Source organism: Mauremys reevesii, linkage group 7 (assembly GCF_016161935.1).
Source record: "Mauremys reevesii isolate NIE-2019 linkage group 7, ASM1616193v1, whole genome shotgun sequence".
NCBI lineage: Eukaryota > Metazoa > Chordata > Testudines > Geoemydidae > Mauremys > Mauremys reevesii.
Genome location: NC_052629.1, coordinates 7,900,657 through 7,924,730, shown reverse-complemented (window position 1 = coordinate 7,924,730; position 24,074 = coordinate 7,900,657). Strand labels below are relative to the sequence as shown.

At 43.5% G+C, this 24,074-nt stretch overlaps 1 protein-coding gene across 4 annotated transcripts in view; it reads left to right on the top strand.

Moving 5' to 3' along the window:
• The window catches only part of SORCS1 (sortilin related VPS10 domain containing receptor 1), a 393,912-nt gene that overhangs the window by 95,895 nt on the left and 273,943 nt on the right, over positions 1-24,074 (top strand). For 3 of the 4 annotated variants that reach the window (XM_039481793.1, XM_039481792.1, XM_039481791.1), the window contains exon 2: positions 17,549-17,616. In XM_039481793.1, coding sequence (XP_039337727.1) covers positions 17,549-17,616 — 68 coding nt within the window. Of the gene's footprint in view, positions 1-12,547; positions 12,743-17,548; positions 17,617-24,074 lie in introns of those variants that run through there. The other variant, XM_039481796.1, reaches the window with a different exon arrangement.

The window sequence follows — 24,074 nt, the reverse complement described above, 5'->3', positions numbered from 1 at the left end:
TACTTGAAAACTGTTATCATGTCCCCTTTTAGTCTTCACTTTTCCACACTAAACAAACCCAATTTTTTCAATCTTCCCTCATACATCATGTTTCCTAGACCTTTAATCATTTTTATTGCTCTTCTCTGGACTCTCTCCAATTTGTCCACATCTTTCCTGAAATGTGGCACCCAGAACTGGACACAATACTCCAGCTGAGGCCTAATCAGTATGGAGTAGAGCGAAAGAATTACTTCTCGTGTTTTGCTTACAACACTCCTGCCAATAAAGGGAATGTGTAAGCACTGGTACCACCGGAATGGTGTGACTGTGTTCCCTTTGTTGTGACCTTGCATGCATGGTGTGCATAAAATCATGCTGTGCAGAGGACCTCGTTTTGTGACCTCACACAGATTACGCCATTTTGAAGAGCACAATGGCATCCTCTGCACAGCCTGACCTTGCAAAAGTGCCCAGCTCTGGCTCCACTACACCTGTGCTTCTGAGAATTTCCTAGTATGCCCTCAGTTGGGACCCTGGGTTTGTACTCAAGAGGCTAGCTCCTGCAGCCATGATTTCATGACTCCTGATATTCACACTGTCTAGATCAGGGGTTTCAAACATGTGGCCTGCAGAGTTATTTCCTGCAGCCCGCCATAGCTCCCCTCACCCCCCGCCTCCGCCCTCCTGAGCATGCTGTGTCCCCGCTCCTCCGCCTACCTCCCAGCGCTTCCCGATGCCAAACAGCTGTTTGGTGGTGCTTAGGACTTTCCAGGAGGGAGGGGGAGGAACAGGGACGCAGTGTGCTCAGAGGAGGATGCGGCGAAGAGGCGGGGCCAGGGTGGGGATTTGGGGAAGGGGTTGGAATAGGGGCAAAGTTGGGGCAGGGACTTTGGGGAAGGGGTTGGAATGGGGGCAGGGAAGAGGTGGGGCAAGGGCGGGGCCTCCTGGAAGGGGTGGAGTGGGCGTGGGGCCGGGGGCAGAGGAGGAGGCTTTTGTATCTTTGTATGACAAAGTGTCAGTGATGCGGCCCTTGGGCCAATGTACCAGTCCTCATGTCCCCCGTGGTGATTTGAGTTTGAGATCCCTGGTCTAGATCAAAACCAGCTTAGGTATGTCTACACACGCTGCAGTCACACCTTTGAGCAGGACAGAAAGGACCTCAGACTCTAATCACTTTAGGGAATATAATGTCTTTATTTGCATGTAGTCTCTTAGTACTTTTCAAATTGAGTTTCATTCTGCAAGAAGCTGCGGACGATGATGGTGATTGACATTATGGGCTTTTTGTTGCCAATAGCCTGAAGCCATGAAAACAGAAATAACACCATTCTCTCCTGCAACAGGTGCTGAACAGGTATGCGAGGGGGGACGGATGTATGCTATGTGTTTCCCTGGAGGCGCACATGTCAAAAGTAAAACATAAGTCAAAGGGAATGGAATATAAAGCTCCGTTTCCTACCTGCAGCTTGACAAACGGCTGACCATATGTATAAATCAAATGATTGTAGTACACGGGGCACTGAACTGGTGACAAGACTGCAAGTCTCCTTTAGAAATAATTCAGGAAGGTTCTGTTCTGTTATACAGGGACATAGTTTGGAGTAGCACCAGGGGCTCTGGGATTTAAGCGGGTGGAACCTCAGCATGTAACACTGGAACATCAGCATCCTTGATCAAGACCTTTCCGACAACTCTGCCAGCCACATCCTTTACTGCTAATGAAATACAACCAACCTGCTGCCAACATAGCATGGGAGAGTGGGTGTGGTTAGAGAAAGGGGGCATGGACAGGATGCCAACCCTTCCAGTGTTTTTAGCCTCCTGTGGCCATTGCAGCCTCCTGTAACACGGCACATGGAGCTCCAGGATCAGAGCAGTGCAAAGGAGAGCGTCCATTGCCCTTTGCACCCCACCTGCTGATTTGATGTATTTTGGCTGAGGCTGATGATCTGTCCCTAGAGTTAGCTGAAGATGTTGTAACAGTAAAATGAGGGTGGTGACCTCTTTACATCAGGGAGGTCCCTATATCACAACTGATGCTTTCCAGGAATCTTCAGGAGCATGTCTCTTTCTTCTGCTCTCCCAGCTGTGGGAGAGGACATGGCAGGCAATAGGAGCTTGGCCCTCCTGATAGAAAAGGACCCCAAAACATGCCCCCAGCAACACACGTCATGTGACCTTAAAGCAGAAGCAAGAGGACAAAAGCTGATTTCATTTGCATGGTAAGATCACCAACCAGATGGGATGATAGCCTCTGTGCTGTGCTTTCAGCCGAAACCTCGAAGGCATAGACAGAAGACAGCCTTGATCTGTTATCCTTCAGATAATGGGATCTTATTCACACATCTTAGCGGGCTGAGAAGATAGGAATCATTGTGCCTTTCATTATAACATACTTTGACATGTAGATCCCTTTGAGTCAGGCGGTTTGGTGGTGAAAAGTGCACTCGGGGAAACAGAAGATGTAATTGACGTGCAGTTCTTGTCACCATCCTGCCCTTTAATTTTAAGGGATGATCCACACGGAGTGGTTACAGGTGTGGATTATTTATAAAAGGAAATAAATAAAAGAAGAGTAGGGGGGGTTATGTTCAACCCCTATTCACCATATAGAGCTTCCATTTAGAACCAGCTCGGTTATTGCAAATCCTGGCTTTTTCCCTTCCTAGCGCTGCCCATTGTTTTTATTACTGTATTAATCTCTTGCCACCTCCTGTTTTGACTACAGGATTGATTACATCCAGCCCCTCTGCAAGTGGCTAGTGGAAAGAGCTGCGTCTCAGGAGACCTGGGTTCTGTCCCTGGCTTTGATACTGGCCTACTGGGTGACCTTGGGCAAGTCACTTTACTTCTCCGTGCCTCGATTTCCCCATCTGATGAGTAACAACAGCTGTTGGGGAAGATGAAAGCTACTCAGCTTTGGATTTGGCCCTAGCTTATGTTCCTGGGTGTGGGGCACTATTAGGCATTCTCAGTGCTTCCCAAGTGGAACCTTTATTGTCTTTCCCTTCAGCATCAGTAGAAGAACCGGGGGGCAGGGGGGGGTTAATCCCGTGTTCCCTGAGGATAATGTAATTTCTCTACACCCTATCTCACCTCCTATTTTATATCTGGGCCCTGCCAGGGATGACTAGGTGCATTAAACATGGATATTCCCCCCCAAGGCAGTAAAATAGCTGAGAGTTGTTTTGGTTTTAAGGGTTCTGTCCGCATTGCCACATCGTTACTTTCAGTAAGTTTAAAGCCAAGGCCTACAGTGCGTCTCAAAGGCTGACATTTATGGGAACTACTAAAACACTTCCACTCCAGGGTTGGAATGATTCCTTCCGTTACAGGATTTGTACCGAGGCTTGGTAATGGTAGCTGGATGCTTTTCTACCTGTTGGGTGGCATTTACCTGCCCCCAAGAAGGGTGGACAGAGTTTAATGTCAAAGAGCCAGAATCCTTGAGTCTTTTCTGCTCATTCTTTTAAATCCCGTGCTCCAAAGCAGGCAAAGCACAGGCAGGGTGAAGCGTTAAAGGAAAATTCCAATGCTGTCCTATCATGCAGTGTGTAGGTTGAGACATATACCCTAAGAAACGTCTCCATGAATTTTCAACTGCTCTTTGGCTTTGGATGTTTCTTGTTTTATTTCAGGGAGGCTGCCAGTCCAAAAAAAACCAAAAAACTATTGATTTTGGTACAAGTCTGAAATAAGCCTTGGAGATTCATGGACTCCAAAAGTGAACTCTATAGACACAGTCTAAGTATATTTTCAAATGAAAGGGACAGCTTTTGTAGGAATTACTGTAATGCATTGTTGTAACCCAACTGACCCTTGTACTTCAGTGCTCATTACTGTAAGATCCCTTTGACCTGTACAAACTTGCTGTGAACAAGTGGAACTGATTTTCGGCTACCTGGTGACAAGAGCTTTAGTAAAATAATTTGTGTTTGACTGAGATATTAACTTTTTTCTAAAGGAGGGGGGAATCTCACTTTTGTCCTAATAACAATGAGATTATTTCCCTCTTCCTTTAACAATCAGATGTGTTTTTAGCAACTGCTAGGGATTTTCATCCGAGCCCGCCTCTCTTCCCTGAAATGAAATAGTTTTTGTATTGACAGCATCAACACATTCTGTGTAATATGTGGGCCCAGTGAGAACAGACCTTTAACAGGAATTTATATCCCAAGTCTGAAATGTGCACTGTATATTGGTGGTTATTCCTGGGTACTTGTTAAGGGATTACCATCCTAAATCTTTTTCCATAAACAAATAAAACCTTTGCATCCAAGGTTCAAGGAAAAACCTTAAATGACAACACTTGGGGGATAAGTTAAGGAGGAAGAATGAAGAATTGATGAGTTATTAACAGTTGCAATTTCCCACCTTGAATTATTGACCACATGTGACATTACAACCTTAGGGTTACAATCTATAAACAGCTCGGAAAATACGACCTTTGCATTACAATTGGTCTCGAGATGCCTTGTAGCTTGTAATAACAGCTGCAACTGGCGTATTTTGTTGCTGATTGAATGAATGTGAATAACTGAAGAACTTCATTATATATTCAGGCAAATCTCTGCAAGATCTAGGAGATCTAATGGATTGTGGGTGGTGCAGCTACTGTTGAGATGAGGTGAAACTGGTAGAAGTTTTGGGTTGTAATTGATTTGCACTCAATTAGCTGGACTTAGTTGATTTAGCATGTGTTTGTTTGTTTGTTTTTTGTTTAAAGCAGGCAGAAACACTGCATGTAGAAAAAGCAGAAGAGCGGAAAGTTACTCCAGTTCCTCTTACAACCTTGCAGAGATCAGCAAGGGAGACTGATTGGCTCCTTTAGTCATGGGTGTTTATGGAAAAATGAATGACCTAAATTCCAGTCCTATTATTATTCATGTGCTATACTAGGTCATGCCTTATGAGACAGAATAAGAATATGGAGCCAGATTCAACCCTGGTAGAATGCCATTGACTTGAATGCTTTTGCACCTGAGTACACGAAGGCTCAGCTTGGCTCATTGTCTCTCAACTACTGTAGGGGCAATAATAGACAGAGTAGTTCTGGCATCCATACAGCTCACAAAAAACTTTCCTGATCATATGACTGAGCCAAGTTCATACTTGATTTAACTCCATTGATGTTAATGGAGTTACACTATAGGTGGGCCTGGTCCAATATATTCATTTATCTATAATGCGGTACATTATATTGTTGAGTGTTAGTGTAGTAAACGGGGATTGTTACAGGGACCTATTTTTAGTCAGAAGACCACGTTTATCCCTACACAGTGGAACACACCATTGTGAGGAATAATATTATACTTTTTCATGCATACTGGGACATGCCTTAGAGTTCTTTAGTTTGCTGGGGAAAACAGACTGTTGAGGACTGCGGGCAAAATTCTGTCCTCTTACCTGCACCACGACTCCCTTGCGGCAGGTTTCATGCACGGCACTTCCACTGAAGTCACTCATGCAATCAAGGCGGGATATGCAATAGAATTGCACTGTGGGAAGATGGATTTTGACCTGGTCCCTTTATTGCTAAAGAGGGTGAATTCTGACTTTCAATCACCAACAGACCTGAACCTTCTGCAGTTCATCTGCCCCTATGTGAGAGGAGGAGGAGCATGAGATCTAGGGGTTAACACTCAGAAATCAGTCAGAATCCTGATTTTCATTCCTGGCTCTGTGTGCACAACAAAGTCCCATAAACTCTCTGTACCTCTTCTCTACCATATATATAATAATACCTACCTCACAGAGCTGTTCTTAAGCTTGATCAGTTACTGTTTTTACTGTTCTTTTGGGCTATGCGGATGAAAGGCACTTACATTCATAAGTACCACTCTCTCCGGCTGTCCCAGTATGAAAGTCTCACTTCAAGGATGCAATTCCCTTCCCCCATACTCTCCCCCCCCCGCAAAGTCTATTACTCAAGGACATCACCCTTATCTTGGTTGTACTTGCCTCATGGCGATGCAATGCTATTCAGTAATTCTGTCAAGTGGTATCTTTGCCTTGTGACAGAGTGCTAAACAGTGATGTATTGCTTGAGTACACATCGCTTTCATGAAAGCGATTTGTTTAAACAACAGTAAAGCGCTAAATAAATTATTCATTGCATGCTAATTTTTCACTTTTATGTGCTGTAGTAAGTTTCAGAATAAGCAGTCTGTGAGGCATTATATATCTCACATTAATCCGGGGTGATTTTTCACTGCTCGTCCCTTTCCCAAGGAAGGTCTTTCGCTTCAACCTTTATCCATGCAACTGGCTTTGCGATATTTTCTTCTGCAGAAAGGATAGGGTGAATTATGTCTGGCACTCGTGGTTGGGGGTTTGATTGCCGGCAGGGGAGATGCTGTGTGTTTGGAGTTTATGGGTGTTACTAACCCCTTCAATAAATACTCTGGGTCTCACTGCGAGGCACAACTACTAATACACCCTGCAAAGTATGATGCTCACAAACAGCATGTACATTTTCAAAATGTCTCTTTATTACATTTTCTTTGGAGATTTGTGTGCTGTTTTCTTTTAGCTGCTGGTGGCTAGAGGGCCAGTCTGGTTTGCTCATAATATGGTGCTTGAATTGCTCCTCGTAGGTGTATTTTCACATGAGAATGCAGACCTTCCAATTTCACTTCAAAATTTTCTACTCAGCGTATAAAATGGTCACTCCCCAGCAAAGCACAAAGTTCACTGAATTGCTGTCAAGGCTCCAGTTGCATTACAGAGCAGTTAGGGGACATATCAGCCTGGTGTTTTTCTCTAATTGAACCTTTCACCCTTGCTGTGTATCCACACTAAAGCACCCCCAGTAATTGTACGTTAAGTTAAAGTTGTTGATTGACACCGAAATTTTGTTCAAAATTCTTTCTGGGTTCAGCCTGCTCTGATTTTAATTTGGAAATAATCCCCCAAAGTCCCATGTTGATATACAATGAAATGAATAAACAGAAGGGTATATTCTCCTCTTGATGCATACATTTAACTCTTATGCTAACAGACATTAAGCATCAAGAAAATCATAGACAGTTTGTGATAGATTCTACCCATTGAGACTTTGTCTTTGAAAAGCAGCCTGCTACATTCTTCAGTGCATTCTATTGCGTTAATATGCTTCAAGAAGACAGACAGGCATCTACAATTTCTGTCTCCATCATCCCAGATGTGATATTCTGCCAGTGAAACGAAAGCTATTGTACCTTTACTTTGGGAATCCGAGGGTCTCTGCTTCTGGCCCTCATGGCAACTAATTTTCTGGCTCCTTCCTTTTAACTTCTTTCCTCATACTCATGATGATCTTAATTATTTGTAGTATGGAAGCACACAGAACTAGTGCTGGTTGGGAGTTTTTCAACAAAACTGTTTTTTGTTGGAAAATGCTGATTCATCGAAACTGAAACTTTTTGCTGGCATGTACCAAATTCACCAAAAGTTTAGTCGAGGTTTTCCAGGTCCAAGATGGAATGTCTGGTCAGAACCAGAGAGAGAGAGAGAGAGAGCATGACATAAATAATCTGGTGGTTCGGACACTCAGTGGGGAATGTGGATGACCTAAATTCAAATCTCTGTTCTGCCTAATTCAAACCAGGGACTTGAAACTGGGTCTCCTACATCTTAAGTGAGGGCCCGAGCAACTCAGTTATTGGCTATTCTAGTGTCAGCTTCTCTGTTTGTTTGTTTTTGTTTATTTCCCATTTAAAAACTTGAAAAGCTCTCTGATTTGTCCTGCTGCAGAACGGAAAGGAAAAATATGTGGAATCTCAAACAGCTTTCTTGTCCTGTGAAATTTTTCCCACTCAGTTGTACATAGAAGCCCCACCCAAGCTTGGGATCCCTTTGTGCTAAGCATTGTATATACATCCATTAATAGAAGTATTGTTATATGGAACTCAGAAGCAGAGAGATGAAGATACTCACCCAAAGAAGGCTGTAGCAGAACCAAGAATTAAACTCAGTTTTTCCGAGTCAGTCCAGTGCTTTAACTAAACGGCCATCCTCCTTCTCTTTGGGTATGTGTACACTTTGAGTTGGGTATGTAATTCCCATCTTGAGGAGATATTACGTGCTCTATCTACAATCAAGCTAGCATGCTAAAAACAGCAGGGGAGCTGCAGTGGGAGGAGCTAGCCACTCCAAATACATACCTTTCTGAGATGCTGGGAATATACTCCAGGAGCTAGCTCCTCCCACCGCTTGCAGTGGCTACATTCTATTTTCAGTATACAAGCTCTATCACAACAAGTGCAAATAAGGGTATGTCTACACTACCCGCCGGATCGGCGGCAAGCAATTGATCCAGTGGGGATCGATTCATCGCGTCTAGTTTAGACACGATAAATCAACCCCCGAGCCCTCTCCCGTCGACTCCTGTACTCCAGTGCCGCGAGAGGCGCAGGCAGAGTCAACAGGGTAGTGGCAGCAGTTGACTCACTGTAGTGAAGACACCATGGTGAGTAGATCTAAGGACGTCGACTTCAGCTACATTATTCACATAGCTGAAGTTGCGTAACTTAGATCGATCCGGCCCCCCCCCCCCAGTGTAGACCAGGACTAAGTGTCTTTGATCTGAGAATTACATACCCAGCTTGAAGTGTAGACATACCCAAAGAGAAGAAGGATGCTCTTGTGGTTAAAGCGCAGCATTGACTGCTGTTCTTTCTCTCTCTTCTCCTGGTGGGTGATGTTTGTCTGTTAAGGGATAGAAGGCCTGCTGAGCAGTTATAAATGTGGGGGAAAAAATCAGATGGAAGGATCTTTAAAGCAGGCACTGTGGTCTTTTTAGGTGTTTGTACAGCATCTACCACCGTGGGTTCCTGATCCTGACTTTCTGACTGTTCTAAAAATATTAAATAAGAATATTGTGTTGGACAAGGTTTGCACCAATTATTTTTCCCAAATGCTGAGTTCTTTGGGTTATGTCTTTTTTTGCTATTGATGAGCAGAATATGAAATTCTTGGTTGAATTAAAGAGTCCTGTGGCACCTTAAAGACTAACAGATGTATTGGCGCATAAGCTTTTTTTGTCAGACGCCTGTAATGGAAATGTCCAGAGGCAGGTATAAATATGCAGGCAAGAATCAGTCTGGAGATAATGAGGTTAGTTCAATCAGGGAGAATGAGGCCCTCTTCTAGCAGTTGAGGTGTGAACACCAAGGGAGGAGAAACTGCTTTTGTAGTTGGCTAGCCATTCACAGTCTTTGTTTAATCCTGAGCTGATGGTGTCAAATTTGCAAATGAACTGAAGCTCAGCAGTTTCTCTTTGAAGTCTGGTCCTGAAGTTTTTTTGCTGTAAGATGGCTACCTTTACATCTGCTATTGTGTGGCTAGGGAGGTTGAAGTGTTCTCCTACGGGTTTTTGTGTATTGCCATTCCTAATATCTGACTTGTGTCCGTTAATCCTTTTATGTGGGGACTGTCCAGTTTGGCCGATGTACATAGCAGAGGGGCATTGCTGACACATGATGGCGTATATAACATTGGTGGACATGCAGGTGAATGAACCAGTGATGTTGTAGCTGATCTGGTTAGGTCCTGTGATGGTGTCGCTGGTGTAGATATGTGGGCAGAGTTGGCATCGAGGTTTGTTGCATGGATTGGTTCCGAAGAGTTGTTATGGTGAGCTTCACCTCGTTATCACTTCTGAAAGGTTGCTGACCCCTGTATTAGTGTATAGAAGGCTGATAAGTTTAAGGAAAAGTTTCTGTTTATACCTCCCCAAATAGGGGGCCTGTTGTGCCTTTTGGAGTCAGCATTTGGATCCTGTAGGGTGCCTCTTCCTGATTCACAGTTTTAGGTCAGTCTAGTTACAATAGCTTGTAACAACCAATCCCCTGGAAGTTATAACAGACTTTGTTTGATTGGTTTCTTCTGTTTGAAGAAGCCTTCCCACCACAGAGCTATAAAAGTTGCTATGAAACCCTGTTGTGCTGTATAAGTGGAAGACATTTGCAGTCAGGAACTGAGGGATTTGTGAGAATATAGATGATCAAATGTCTCCAGCCGGAGGGAACTTTTTTTTCTAAATAAGGTTAAGTGTGAGGATGAAGGGGCTTTTTTGCACAGTGGGTCCTTAGTGGTGGTGATATAGAGTAGGTTTACAGTACAGACACTGCATACCCAGCCACCACATGTATAAATATCCGTGTAGACTGTGAGGCACTGCTTAGGTGAGTAAAATAGAGATACAGTTAAGCGGGCACCTATTCAATAAGCAACACAAGCCCACACAAATTTTAAATCTGTCATGTTACTACCTCTCTCTCCCATCTCCATAGTGCAATGCAGAGCCAGAAAGTGTACTGCTGCGGATGAGGCTCAAATCCCAGTACAGGTCATAGTGCCTTGGGATGCTGTCTTGTTACCATGGCAATCTCCCATGCCCAGGAGTCACTGTATGAGGGTGTTGCCGTGGTAGACATGGCTTGGTGAGGCTGCGGCAGTGTTGAAATAGCTATGGCCGGTTCTGACAGCAGGCCTGGAGGGGGCTCCTTCTCAGCACTGACAGAGTGGGACTGGAAGGGGCTCCCTGCACATCCCAGGGGCCAAAGACACCAGAATTCAAGGCATGGGGGGAGCCTGCAGTCTTCCTGGCCCAGTGGAACTGAGACCCCTGGCCAAGACTGCAAGGAGAAGGACAAGCCCCCGGCCGCGGGATAGGCCGCCCGGCGGCCAGAGGGGAAAGTGAGCTGGTCCGGTCCGGTCCGGCATGCCGGACTGGACTAGCTTCCCCAGGCTGGCGATTTAAAGGGCCTGGGGTTCCCTGCAGCGGCCAGACCCCAGGGCCCTTTAAATTGCCTTCTGAGTCCCGCTGCTGGAGCCCTGGGGTAGCAGCGGCAGGGCTCGGGCAGTGATTTAAAGGGCCTGGGGCTCCAGCCGCTGTGGGGAGCCCCGGGCCCTTTAAACCACCGCTGGAGCCCGGCTGCCACTACCCTGGGGCTCTGGCAGGAGGGCTCGGGCAGCACTTTAAAGGGCATGGGGCTCCTCTGGGGTAGCGGGGCTCCAGCAGTGGGCCTCGGGCGGTGCTTTAAAGGGCCGGGGGCTCCTGCTGCTGCGGGGAGCTCTGGCCCTTTAAATCCTCACAGGAGCCCTGCCACCGCTACCCTGGGCCCTTTAAATCGCCATCTGCGCCCGGCTGCTGGAACCCATTGGCGATTTAAAGGGCCTGGAGCTCCGCTGCAGTAGCGGCGGCCAGAGCCCCGGGCCCTTTAAATAGCCCCTGAGCCCCGGGGCTCCCAGCCGCCTCTGCAGCTGGTAGCTCCGGGGGTGATTTAAAGCCACAGCTGGAGCTCCAGGACCTTTTACATCTTGATTTAAAGGCCCCGCTTCTTCTGGTTGAGGCCACGCCCCTGCTCAGGACCTGGCATACTGGTAAGTCCTTTAACTTACTTTCACCCCTGTCCATGGCTGAACATTTCTGGCACAGGGATGCTTCCTACACTCCTGACTGGTGAGGGAGGCCATGACGGCTAAGCTGCACAGGGAAGCTTGCACTGCTGCAGGGCCAGTGATGCTGGATCCCTGCAGTCACAAGGTGCAAGGGGAAGCTGGGGCCCTGGCAGGGCAAAGCAGAGTCCCTCCCCACACACGCCTCCCCTGGCCAAGACTGCAAGGAGATGGGCATATACGGAATTTATGAGACTTTGTGCTAGGTCCGTCACCTCTCAAAAAAGTCATTAGCCACCACTGCCAGCCACTGTTATTTGGGTGAGTAGATTTAGGCCAAGATTTTCCAAAGTTATTAGTGATTTTGTGCTCCCAAACTGGGGACATTTTAAAGGCCTGATTTTCAGAAAGTGCTGAGCGCTCAGCCTTTGAAAATCAGGCCCTTTTAAGGTGTATGTCTGGTTGAGGACCCAAAATCCAAGGTGTCCAACTCAACTAGGTTCTTTAGAAAGTGTTGGCAATTCACTGTAGGCTCCCAAGTTTGAAAAATGTAGAGTTGGTTGAAATGTTGTTCATGAAAACACTTTGGGTTGTGAGGCACAATGGCTTTTCAGGCAAAATGGAAGTTTTCTAACTGAGTTGCTTGCTGTCCTGTCATTTGAGGACCAGATGAGCTGCAGGCCATCACCTGTGTTTGGGCCTCAAAAACATCAGCTGGTGTGCAGCTAATTAGTCATGGGTGGAGCGAAGCCCCCCTCTTCCAAAGGGCCATCCCATCCTGTGCCACTTCCCTTAAACAGGGAAAGGTGAGGGACCCATTTCGAAACCACTTTACTTCAGGGGCATGAAAGCAAAGCTGTATCTTTGGCTGTAATAGCAGAGTTTATATCCCTGAAAAGAACGTTTCTCTTTTTATCTCAGTTTTTAAAAGAGCTCACAGGCATAAAATCAGATTTTCAGCTCCTGTGTGTGTATGTTGCACACACCACTATTTTGGCTGTTCTTTTCTTCTTGCCCTTGTTAGTTTGTGTTGATTGGTAAATGTGGGGAGCAGGAAAGGGAAAAAAACCAAACACATGTGAAGGGTGAGACATCCTGTTTCATTTCATTACAGCGTTCCATTACAGCCTATATTTTGACATTTAGAACAACATAATATGCATGTCTTTGATCATTAGTTCCTCTAAGCTATCTGGCGACAGCCTGGGAAAACAAAGCAAAAGACCAACCACTACAACAACAAACCCCACCACGATATTAAACACAAACTAACCTTTTGCAGTCTGAATAACAAAGAAATGAAAACAGGAGAAAGGAGAAATCATGAAATGAAAAGGAGAAATAATACTTTAAAAAAAAAAAAGATGGTCTTGCACAGGTTAGTGAAATAACAGTTTAACAAAAAGTGCATATGGGAATTTGGCAGAAATAAGCAATTTTGCTGTCCAGCCGTGATTTGTTCACGTTGCCTGCGTGTCTTGGTTTGGAGTAACCGTATTGCTGCTTCTTGAGGTAAAATGAATGGAAGAGAGAGACTATTGTGGAAATGTTCTCTGATGAAACCTAAGGTATATGTTATATGTGCAGCATCCTGTGCAGAAGTGTGTTGAAGTCAGAATCCCTACACAGAGAGATGGCAGAAAAGTAGTTTTGTGGTCAAGGCTCTGGACTGGGAATTTGGAACGCTGACCTCACTTCTTGGCTCTGCTACAGATTCACTGTGACCTTGGATAAATCCTTTAATCTCTCATCTACTATGATGGGAGGGGGTTGTCTATATGATTCTAGAATAAGATGTGCTTGACTATTATAACGTGACCAGATACCACAGTGATGGGCATAGACTAAGAACCTAGATAGACATCAAGTAATGAAATAACAAAAATGCCTTCTATTTATATGGTGTCCCTTCCCAAGAAGGATTTGAAAGTGCTCTCCTCATAATGATCCAGATGTGAAAGTGTTTCACAGATAACTAGGCTTGGGAGGGATTAGACTTTTATTGGTAAAAGTCGGTAAAGGTTGATTTCACCGTACACCCACAAACTGAAAAAAAAAAAATCCATATATAACATTAGAAATTTACGTACAGGCAAAGTCAGAAAAATTCTGCTTGAGAACTCATTAGAGTTTGATTTAAGGATATTTACTTTGTATATTTTGACATGTGCTGCAGACAATTTGTGTTTCAATTATTGTAAAGCTTTAACTTTTTGAATCTCAATGTCTACTATAATTAAATAATTGTCTGACTCTCCCAATTTCCTGTGACTTTGAAAATTTAAACAGATGAAAATGTAAAAAAAAAATGCATGCAATCATGGGTTTTAAACAGTTGTGAACACTTACATTGCTAAAAATTGAAAAAAGTTTCAAAATAAACATCAATATTAGCTGTTGAAATTATTAGAAAAAAGAAGGGAAAAAAATAATTCTGCCAAGCCTGCAACTAACAGATCCTGTTGTCATTGGAATCAGTGGATACATTCCGATTGCCATAGGTGGGAGTAGGACAAAGAGAATTTATACAATTTGTATTGAGATTACCATCCACCACTGGGAGCCATCGTGTGCCAGCACAATATTATTAAGGAGCAAAGAAGCACTTCCCTAAATGGGATTGTACTCCCTTGAGCTTTGCATCAGAATTGTAGAATGCAGAGCAATTCCTAGAACAGGTTTGAAAAATTTTGACACAATAGTTTGTCATCAGCAAATGCAGTTCTGTTGAAACCGAAATACTTTGTGAAATGTTGTCAGTGTTGCTGAAATTTTGTTTTGGAGGGAACAAAGGTTACAGCAAAGCAGAAACTTCCTGATGTCATATCTAGCAAAGATATGAATTTAAGCTCCCAGGCTCGTCTTTTTAAAGTGTTATGTAGGTTTCCTTTGAGGATGAGGACTGATAGGTTAGATATAGAGTGATTGCTTTGTGAAAAGTGTTCACCCACAGGCAATAGTGTTTTTGTCTTTGATCATTTTCCTGTGAGTTCATTTGAGAGTGTGGTGATGGTCTGGTTTCACCCACATAGTTGTTGTTAGGGCATTTAGTGCACTGGATGAGGTACACCACGTGCTGTGATCTTGAGAGGTGTGCTGTGGGCCACAGCACTCCTACTGAAGGAATATTGGGACTCATAGAAACCATCCTCAATCATTTGCCACACTGAGGGCCAGCTTCCCCCAGGACATAACTGACTTCCTCCACAAACTTCTCAACCTTAAAACACCATCCTTGCCACCATGTATGTCACTTTCCTATACAGTACATCCCTCAAAATGACGGCATAGCTGCCTGCCACAAATATTTACATGACAATGGATGGCCCTCAGATATCCACCCCAAACCCATTGCCAAACTCATCCATTTCATCCTCACCCATAACAATTTTACATTCAATGACACATACTTTGTCCAAACGATGGGAACAGCCTGGGATGGCTTCCCAATATGCCATCCTCTTCATGGGCCATCTTAAAGAAGAATTTCTGGATAAATGCACCATGAAGCCAGTGGAATACCTGAGATACATTGATGATATTTTGATCCTCTGAACAGATGACTTAACCTCCCTCATAGATTTCCACCACAACTTCAACAGCCATCATCCATCCATCAGACTCTCTCTAGAACACTCCCACACTAGCATCAGTTTCCTGGACACCACGATCAGTTTCTACAATGGAACCCTACAGACAACTATGTACAAGAAACCCACTGATCATTTACCTTCATAGATCCAGTAACCACCCCAAACACACCAAGAAATCAGTTATCTACAGATAGGCACACAGATACCACAGAATATGCTCTGAAGAGAAAGTCCAAGATATACACCTTTACACACTCAAAACAGCCTTCACCAAACAAGGACACTCCACCAGACAAACAGATTGTATCATGGAACAGGCCACCCCAAATATCCCAAGAAAACTTGCTTCACTATAGAAATAAAATGACCTCCAACCACACACCCCTAGTTCTCACCTGCCACTCCACACTGGAACCCATGGGGGGTAACATCAAACAACTACAACCCATACTCAATGGAGACTTGATTCTGAAAGAAATCATTCCTGAAACCCTTCTTCTAGCCTTCAAACAACCCTCCCCGCTGTCTCTCCAAGCTCATCATCAGAAGCAAGCTCCACACGGACCAGGACATCAACTCAAAGAGGCACCGGACACTGCCAGATCAACAAATGCAAAATCTGGCACACATGTCTCCACTGTAACAATGATCAACACCGCCCGCAACACAGCTTTCTAGATCCATGGGTCCTACATGTGGCGTACCTCTTCAATGCACTAAATGCCCCAATATTAACTAAATGGGTGAAACTAGAAAGTCACTCGAAATGGACTCTCACAGGACAAAGATGAAAAAGACAAAAACACCATATCACCTGTGGGTGAACACTTTTCATTAAGTGATTGTCTACACTTGCAGCTGTGCCGCTGTAGCGCTTAATGAAGAGGCTGCCTACGCCAACAGGAGTGCTTCTCCCGTCAGCATGGGTACTTCACCTCTCTGAGAGGCGCTAGCCTTTTCAACAGGACAAGCGCTCCCGTCGATACTGTTAACAGTGGGGGTTAGGTCAGTATAACTTCGTTTCTCAGGTGTGGATTTTCCACACCCCTGAGCGATGTCGTGATATCGCCATAAGTTGGTAGTGTAGACCAAGCCAAACTCTGACCTTTTCAGTTTTCAGCAACTGAAACCCGCAACTCTTAATCCAGACCCCTCCCCACCCAAATCAGTGGGGGTTTTGCTTTGTTTTGGGGGCAGGGTGGGGGGATTGACAAAAACACGAAAACTTGTGAAGAAAAAATGTTGATGAAAACAAAACCTTTTATTCATGTTTAATCAAAACGTTTTGCAGGAGCAAAGCCCATTTCCTGATCAGCTTTAGCTAGACATCGTCTCAGGCCTGGCCGTTGCCCCAAAGTCCTCCACCAGTTTTTTGCGCCTTTACAATCATGTTTACATATTGTTAAGTGTCTTTTCTTTCCACTCTTGCTGTGTGAAAGGCTCACAAAAGTAACTAAGACCAGCAAATACATACACACAAGTAATATTGACAGTCTTATAGGAGTTTGAGAATCCAATGACGTATTTAGATGTCTAAATTCAGCTTTAGATTCCTAACTCTGGGCACCCATTTTAAAAAATTCTGGTCTTAACTTCCCTATGGCTCAGCTTGTATGTCTGTGATGTGGTTATAACAATATCTACCCCGCAGAGCAGTGATGCAAGGCTAAATCTTGGTCCCTGTGCATAGCCCAAGGAAATGTTTGTTTGGTTTGCAATCCTCTCCTATGACCATGGTGCAGCTGCTGCTGCAGCCCATTGGCTACTCTAGCTTTCAATCACAACTATTCTTCCCCTGCAATGGATCCATGCAGATGTACTAGCACTTCCTAGTTTCAGGAAAGGCCAAAAGCTGGAGCACAGGATGGAACAATTGGCCAAACCAGGAGGAAGTCTTGTATGAATGCCCAATTTGCACTCGTGTCAGTAAGAGGTGAAGGATCTGGCCCAGAAATCCTTAATTTAAAGCAAAACCCAGCATAGTTAAAGGAACCATATGGTCTGATTAGGTTGCCTGACAGAGGTTTTGGATCCCTAAGAAAAATGTTGGAAGGGATCCAAAACCTCATGCTTTGGAATTTAAGCCTCTCTCTACTTTTTAGGGGTTAGAATGAGGCCTTCATGGGGGACAGATTAGCCCACAGTGGCCTTCTTCAGGGTTCTTACATCTTCTGGTACTGACCACCATGACAGACAAGATTCTGGCCCAGAAGGACCTCTGCTCCATTACAGGCTGGTGGTTCTCATGCTCAGGAATCCCAGTGGAAGGCAATCACTCTTTCTGCCACATACTGCAGATATCCTCCTGTATCCGCAAGTATTTTGCCTGGCGTATTTTGTCACCCGCTTTGCCTCCTGGGGGAAGAACGCACCGTATAATGGTACAGTGGCATTGAACAGGGAAAGGTCCGCTCAGTTCAACATACAGCATCTGCAAGCACTTCCCATGTCAATTTAGGCAAATGCTTTAACAATTCATTCAATTATGTTAAGCACCCATTAAAGGAATCCTAAACCCTCCCTTGGGTCATTTCAGTTCTAGGAGATTGTAATTGTTTCTGACTAACCATGATTTCTTCTTTTGCCTCCAGGTGATTCTAATTTTGACAAAGCTGTATGACTACAACCTGGGGAGCATCACCGAGAGCTCGCTTTGGAGGTACGTAGATAAATTGAGCTAATAATTACCGTCTTACTTAAACATGAACAGTCTGGTACAGTTCTTTTATTGAATTTAATTGGATTTTTTACATGCTGGAAGGTTCACGGATAAGCGCTCTCTCTCTCTCTCTTTTAGTCCTTTGTTCTCTCATTCTTGGGGATGATGGGACTGAGGTCTGATTGTCTTGTTCAGCTAGCTAGATAATGCATTTCATGTAACTGTCACTTAGGTGTGGTTGGGTTTTTTTTGTTTTTTTTGTTTTACACACAATCCTGTTCAGAATTAATAAACCAATTGATCGAAACCCCACCAACAACCCCCCTGTTTTGATCTGTAACACTTTATTTCAGTTTGCAATGACAAGAGCTCCATCCCACAAAGCTGCCCCAGTGATCCTAGAGTAGAACCACAGTTATGGACGCCTCGGGAACGGAGGTTGTTTGTCACTCTGAAATGTTCGTAATGCTGAACAAAATGCTACGGTGGTTCTTTCAAAAGTTTACAACTGAACATTGACTTAATACAGCTTTGAAACCTTACTATGCATAGAAAAATGCTGCTTTTAACCGTCTTAATTTAAATGAAACAAGCACAGAAACAGTTTCCTTACTTTGTCAAATCTTTTTTTAAACTTTCCCTTTATTTTTTTAGTCGTTTACGTTTAACACAGTACTGTAAGGTATTTGCTTTGTGTGTGTGTGTGTGTGTGTGCACTGCTGCTGCGGCTGCTGCTGCTGCCTGATTGCATACTTCTGGTTCCAAATGAGGTGTGTGGTTGACTGGTCAATTCATAACTCTGGTGTTCATAACTCTGAGGTTCTATTATAACTCGTGTAGTGCCTGTAGGGGTGCTTGTGTGTTTGAGGACTGTTCAAGTGAATAGTAAGGGTTTCCTGGCCCACATCCATTGTTGTTAGGATGGGTGACTGATCACCACTTCACATTGACTTCCGTGGGCTTCGGCTTGAACCTTGAGTTTGTCAATTGCTTCGAGAGCCTCAGAGGAAGAATGTTCATGTGAGTGTTAAGTATGTTTTGTTGCTATTTTCTTCCCCCTGCTTTCCTGGCGAAATCTGTTCGTTTTTTTTAGCTTCACCAGGGGCCGTGAGTGAGGATCCTTGTGACGGTCCCATTGGAGGGTTCCCGTTTTTGGTGTAGCGGGAGAAAATGATGGAAGGGCACTTATTATTTAAAGCACCTGATACACTTGTATATAAAAAAATCAAGGAAAATAGAAATAAGAGGGCGGAAAAAATATCCTTCATTTCTCTGATTTTGTTTTATTTCTTGAGAGATGATGTTGGCCAGTGAAAGAACACACTATCCCTGGTTTACTTTGCTCTTGCACATCGGTGACTCTGTCCAAAAGATAGAAGAGAAAAGCACGTCTTTCTGTATCTACACACAACCTAGGAAAAGTGTCTTGTCTGTGATACGTGGTATACATATAACACACTTCATATTAAGGGGAGAGGGATAGCTCAGTGGTTTGAGCATTGGCCTGCTAAACCCAGCGTTGTGAGTTTAATCCTTGAGGGGGCCATTTAGGGATCTGGGGCAAAAATCTGTCTGGGGATTGGTCCTGCTTTGAGCAGGGGGTTGGACTAGATGATCTCCTGAGTTCCCTTCCAACCCTGAGATCCTATGAAGGGTACATTAATAAAGGGCTGGAAAATGATTAGCAATTGTTTATAAGTAGAGTAGTTTGTGTTATACGTGGTTAAAAGTAGAGCTATGTGGATTACTGATTTTTTGGTTCACTCACAGTTCTGAAAAACTGAATAAAAATTGGGTTGGCTTGACCTGAAACCATTTTTTTGGGGGATATTCACTTACATAAAAAGTCAAAAGATTATTATGGGTCAAACAAAGTGAAAGATTTTCATTAATAAGATGCAAAGAAATTTCAAAACAAAAGTAATTTTGAATTAAAAAAACTGAAACGTAAAAAATGTCAAAACAAAACATTAGGGTTTTTTTTTCAGATTTTTAAAGTATTTTTTTCAACCAAAACAATTCAGAGAAATGGACATGAATTTTCAAAATGTGTTTTTATGTTAAAAAAAGCTTTGGCTGAAAAAATTTGCCCAGTTCTAGTTATAAACTCGATAGTCGAAGGAGTTATTGATGGTCATAAGCAGTCTGTTGACCAGTTGGGCTCTATAGCTATCTATAACACACACCGCCTACTGACCATAGCATGCGGATTTATTTTTTTATAAATATACTAATATTTGCCAGGATGACATTTCTTTTGAATTCCTCAGCCGATTTAACTTCTGTCCTGTCCTCCTGCAGTGATGATGTATGGAGCTCGCCACAAATCCAGTGAGTAAAAAGGCTATTGGCAGCTGACTTGTGTATGTGATAAAAACAGCAAAAGGGAGAAGCAAGGAAAGAGGGTGACGATCTTCTTGAAAGTTGAGCTTCAGGCCTGATCTACACGTAATAATTAGATCTACCTAGGCTATGTCGCTCAGGGCTGTGATAAATGCTGCTTCCTGAGTGCAGTAGTAAAGTCAGCCTAAAGCCTGGTTGTAGATGCAGCTAGATTGATGGAAGAATTCTTTCTTTCAACCTCTCAAAGACATGGATTGGCTACATTGATGGCAAATCCCCTCTGTCAGTGTAGGAAGTGTCTACAATACAGCTTCAGTGCCATAGCTGTGCCATTCTAGCGGCTGTAGTGAAGACATACTCTTAGTGATCAATAGACTCTTGGTGGCGAGTGAGATGCTGCCTCTGAAGCGAGCGAATGAGATTTCTTGTTGGCTGGACCTGGCATTAATTACACCATAATCCTCTTGATACATTTCCCCCCCCCCATCCTTGGGTTTTATTTATTTATTTAATTCAGTCAAGAAAGAGAAAAGAGGGCAAAGCAAAGATTATCTCACACCGAGCAATTATTCGAGGTTTTATTTTTCTTCCTCTCCCAGTTATCTCTTGGATCACAAAGAGGATTACACTTTGAGACTTGGGAGAAGATGGTGGTTTTCACTACAGGAGCAAGATAAGCTTAGGTCTGAGATAAATAAAATGTCAGAATAACAGATATAGAGTCTGTGGGGAGTGGGGGAAATAATCTTCTCCCTTTTCTTTTTTTTGATGTGATCAGAGTTCTGGGGAGCCCTGCACTGAACTCTTCATTCAGGGCCTGAAGAGGAAAAGCAGCTCATTGCATGCTGTTAGCCTCAGCCCTGCAGACATTTAGGCATGTGCTTTACTTTATTCCCTTGAGCCGTCCCATTGAAATCAGTGGGACGACTTCTGATAAGAAGCCCTAGCTTTTGTATAGTGCCTTTCATCAGTAGAACTCAAAGGGCTTGACAAAGGAGCTCAGTGCCATTATCCCCATTTTACAGACAGCACAGAGCGGGAAAGTGACTTGCCCAAGGTCATCCAGGGGACCAGTGACACAGGTAGGATCAGAACTCAGGTATCCTGAATCCTAGTCAGTGCTCTGTCCGCTAACCCGTGCTGCCTCTGTTTAAGCACACGTATAAACGGTTGCAAGATTAAGGCATGCTGTCATACATGGCAGGCATCCAATTTATCCCACTCACTTCTCCAACAAATTAAATTTTCTGCTTTAAATTGTCCCCAAGATAGTACCCCCGTCTTCACCTGCCTTATCCCCCAAAAATCGATTAGTCCTGCAAAACAAGGGCTGCAAAAGTCTCAATATCTCAGCTCTTACCTACACCAATGTTTGGTCAACAAAGAGTACAAGTCATTGAAGTACTTAGGGCTACACCTGTGTAAAATGGGTGCAAATGAAACCAGGCTCTTGAGCTTCTAACTTGGAAGGGATGCAAGCAGCATGGCCAGATGCATTGAACTTGGGAACTCCTTTATTGAAATCCCAGCTCTGCCTCTGCCTCTGCCTTGCTGTGTCGCTTCAGGCAAATGTAAAATGGGGATATTAATCACCATATTTCCTAGGCATGTTTTGAGGGCGAGATGATTCATGTTTGCTATGGTTTGAAAATCTAAAATAATATGTACAGAATAACTAGAATTGTTACAGCGGTGAAAGCAATAGAGAGAGTTTCAGAATTCCCCGCTTCTGTTTCCAGCTTTGTCATGAACTTCTTGTGTGATCTTGAGCAAGAGTCTCTTAACCTCTCTGTCAGTTTACTCAGCTGTGAAACAGAAAAAAAACAATATTTACCTTCCTCATGGAGTTTGTTAGAAGTCTCAATGAATTCATGTTTGCAAAGCACCCTGTGTTCCGTGGATAAAAGGTAGTAGAAGTGGAAAGCAGTTTACAGCTCAGCTCATCCAGGGTGTTGTGTTTGTAGAGGCATGTGTATGGTCATCACCATCACCCCAGCATCACCCCTTTGCTCTCTCCTCAGTTTGCTTTTGTGAGTCAGCAGAGAGAGGAAGGACCAAAATTGACCATGATCAATTTCACCTTCCCTTCCCCCTTTTGAATCACATGATGTTGTCCAGTTATAGGTTATGTTAAATATCCTCTACCTGTGTTTGGCTGTATGGAGTATACTTGCTACAAATGAGAATTATGTTATATCAGAGCACTTTAAAGCTTTGTGATATACACTTGCCTGTTTTGAATGAAACTTCCCAGATACCCCATTATTCCATAAATCAATCTCCTGTGTTTCTCAGGCTGGTTCAATGCACTTTTATTTTCCACCTGCTGAGCTGCATTAATAAGGTCATAACCTATGGTTTAGAGACATGCCACAAGTTGCAGCTGCAGAGGATTAGGGTGTCTTAGCTGGAGAAAGCAGGAGAAACAAATCAATTCAGAAAAGTGACAGAGAAAGACCTTTTATTGAATACATTCTAACTGGCAGTTTTGGGGAAAAGGGACTTGAAAGAGCTATTTGAAATATTTTTTATCACTAAATTCAGTACTTCAATTACACTGTGTGACTAAGTTAGTTTCCTTACCTGAATATCAGAGCCGGGGAAATGCTGACACATATCTCCTAGTGGTTTTCAACATTTTTCCCTAAAAGATTTCAAATGGAAGGTGCGGACCTCTTGGAAATCTGAGACATAATCTGTGGACCCCAGTGGTCTGAAAACCATTATCCTGTGGGAATTCACTTGAATTTAAAAATGAATTTTGCATGTGCCTCCATTTTGTTTTTCCCTCCTGTGAACATTCAAACCCTTGGCTGTCGCTCTCATGAATGCCTAAGGGTCCTGGGGTTTGAGTTCACATGCTCAGTTTTGCACACAGGAAGCGGTATATTTTACAATTTGATCCTAGTGGGTTCCTTGCCTGAGTGGGGCCTCAATAAGGACCTCAGGATTTGGTTTCCTGACTTCAGTGGGAGCTGAGTGCCCTCCACCCATCTCAGGATTGGATGCTTTGTGTTCAGCACCCAAGTCCACTAGGGATTTTACATGGAAGGTGATCAGATACCAGGGTGATGGGCAGCAGAATAAAACCTTGCAATAGAAACCTAGTCAGTTTCTCCCAACGCTAGCTGATATTAGTAAGGGGCTTCCTGGGGTACTTTGCATGCTACCAATGTGAATTCCAATGATGTTAGCAAAGTCTTATGGACATTGGTATGTAACTAGGCTTGGAAGGACTAGATTTGTATTGGTAAATGTCAGTAAATGTCAATGTCACCATACACACTCAAAATGATGAAAAGCATATTTCCATCAATAATAACTGAAATTTACAGATAGTCAAAATAAGAAAAATGCTGCTTAAGAATGTATTAGAGTTTGATTTAAGGATATCTAATAATAATTACTGTCTGACCACAATATAATAAATATTGATATTAGCCATTGGAATTACAAAACAATAAAAATTGAATTCTGCCAAGCCCACCTATAACTTCCAGCAGATGCTTAAGTGCTTTGCTGAATCACAGCCTATGAAAGCATGTGTTGAAGTCTCAATGACTTCACTGCTTAAGCACTTTGCTGAATCAGGGCCATATAAACACAGGCCTCTTCCACAACTGAATTCTCTGGTCCTGATTCTGACCTCACTTACATTTAAACCAATGGATTTACACCATGGGGTGAGTCAGAGGAGAATCGAGCCCGCAACCTTTGAGGTGTGACTTGGTTTAGAATTTCATCTAGCGCCTTCTGCATCGCCTGGTTTGCATGGATAAAATATTCAGCATTAATGAAGATGCAAATTTATTATGCACATTAAAAGTGCGTTCTCTGTTGCATCCAGTCATGAAATGTGGTAGTGCAACCATGTAAATCAAAACCCCCCTGATCCCATTGCAGTGTGAAAGCCAATATGTAAATCATGATTATGAATATTAATGTAGACATATATTATCAATATACTGTAAATAACAGATGTACGATGTTCATGCTGCTTCGCAAATATCTATAATACTTTAAATGGGGTTTGTCAGTGGTTGTTCTGCTTTATAAAAGGGCTAATAAAAGGAGGAATCTGGCCATGTGGTATCCAATCAATGCTGGGGTCCTGT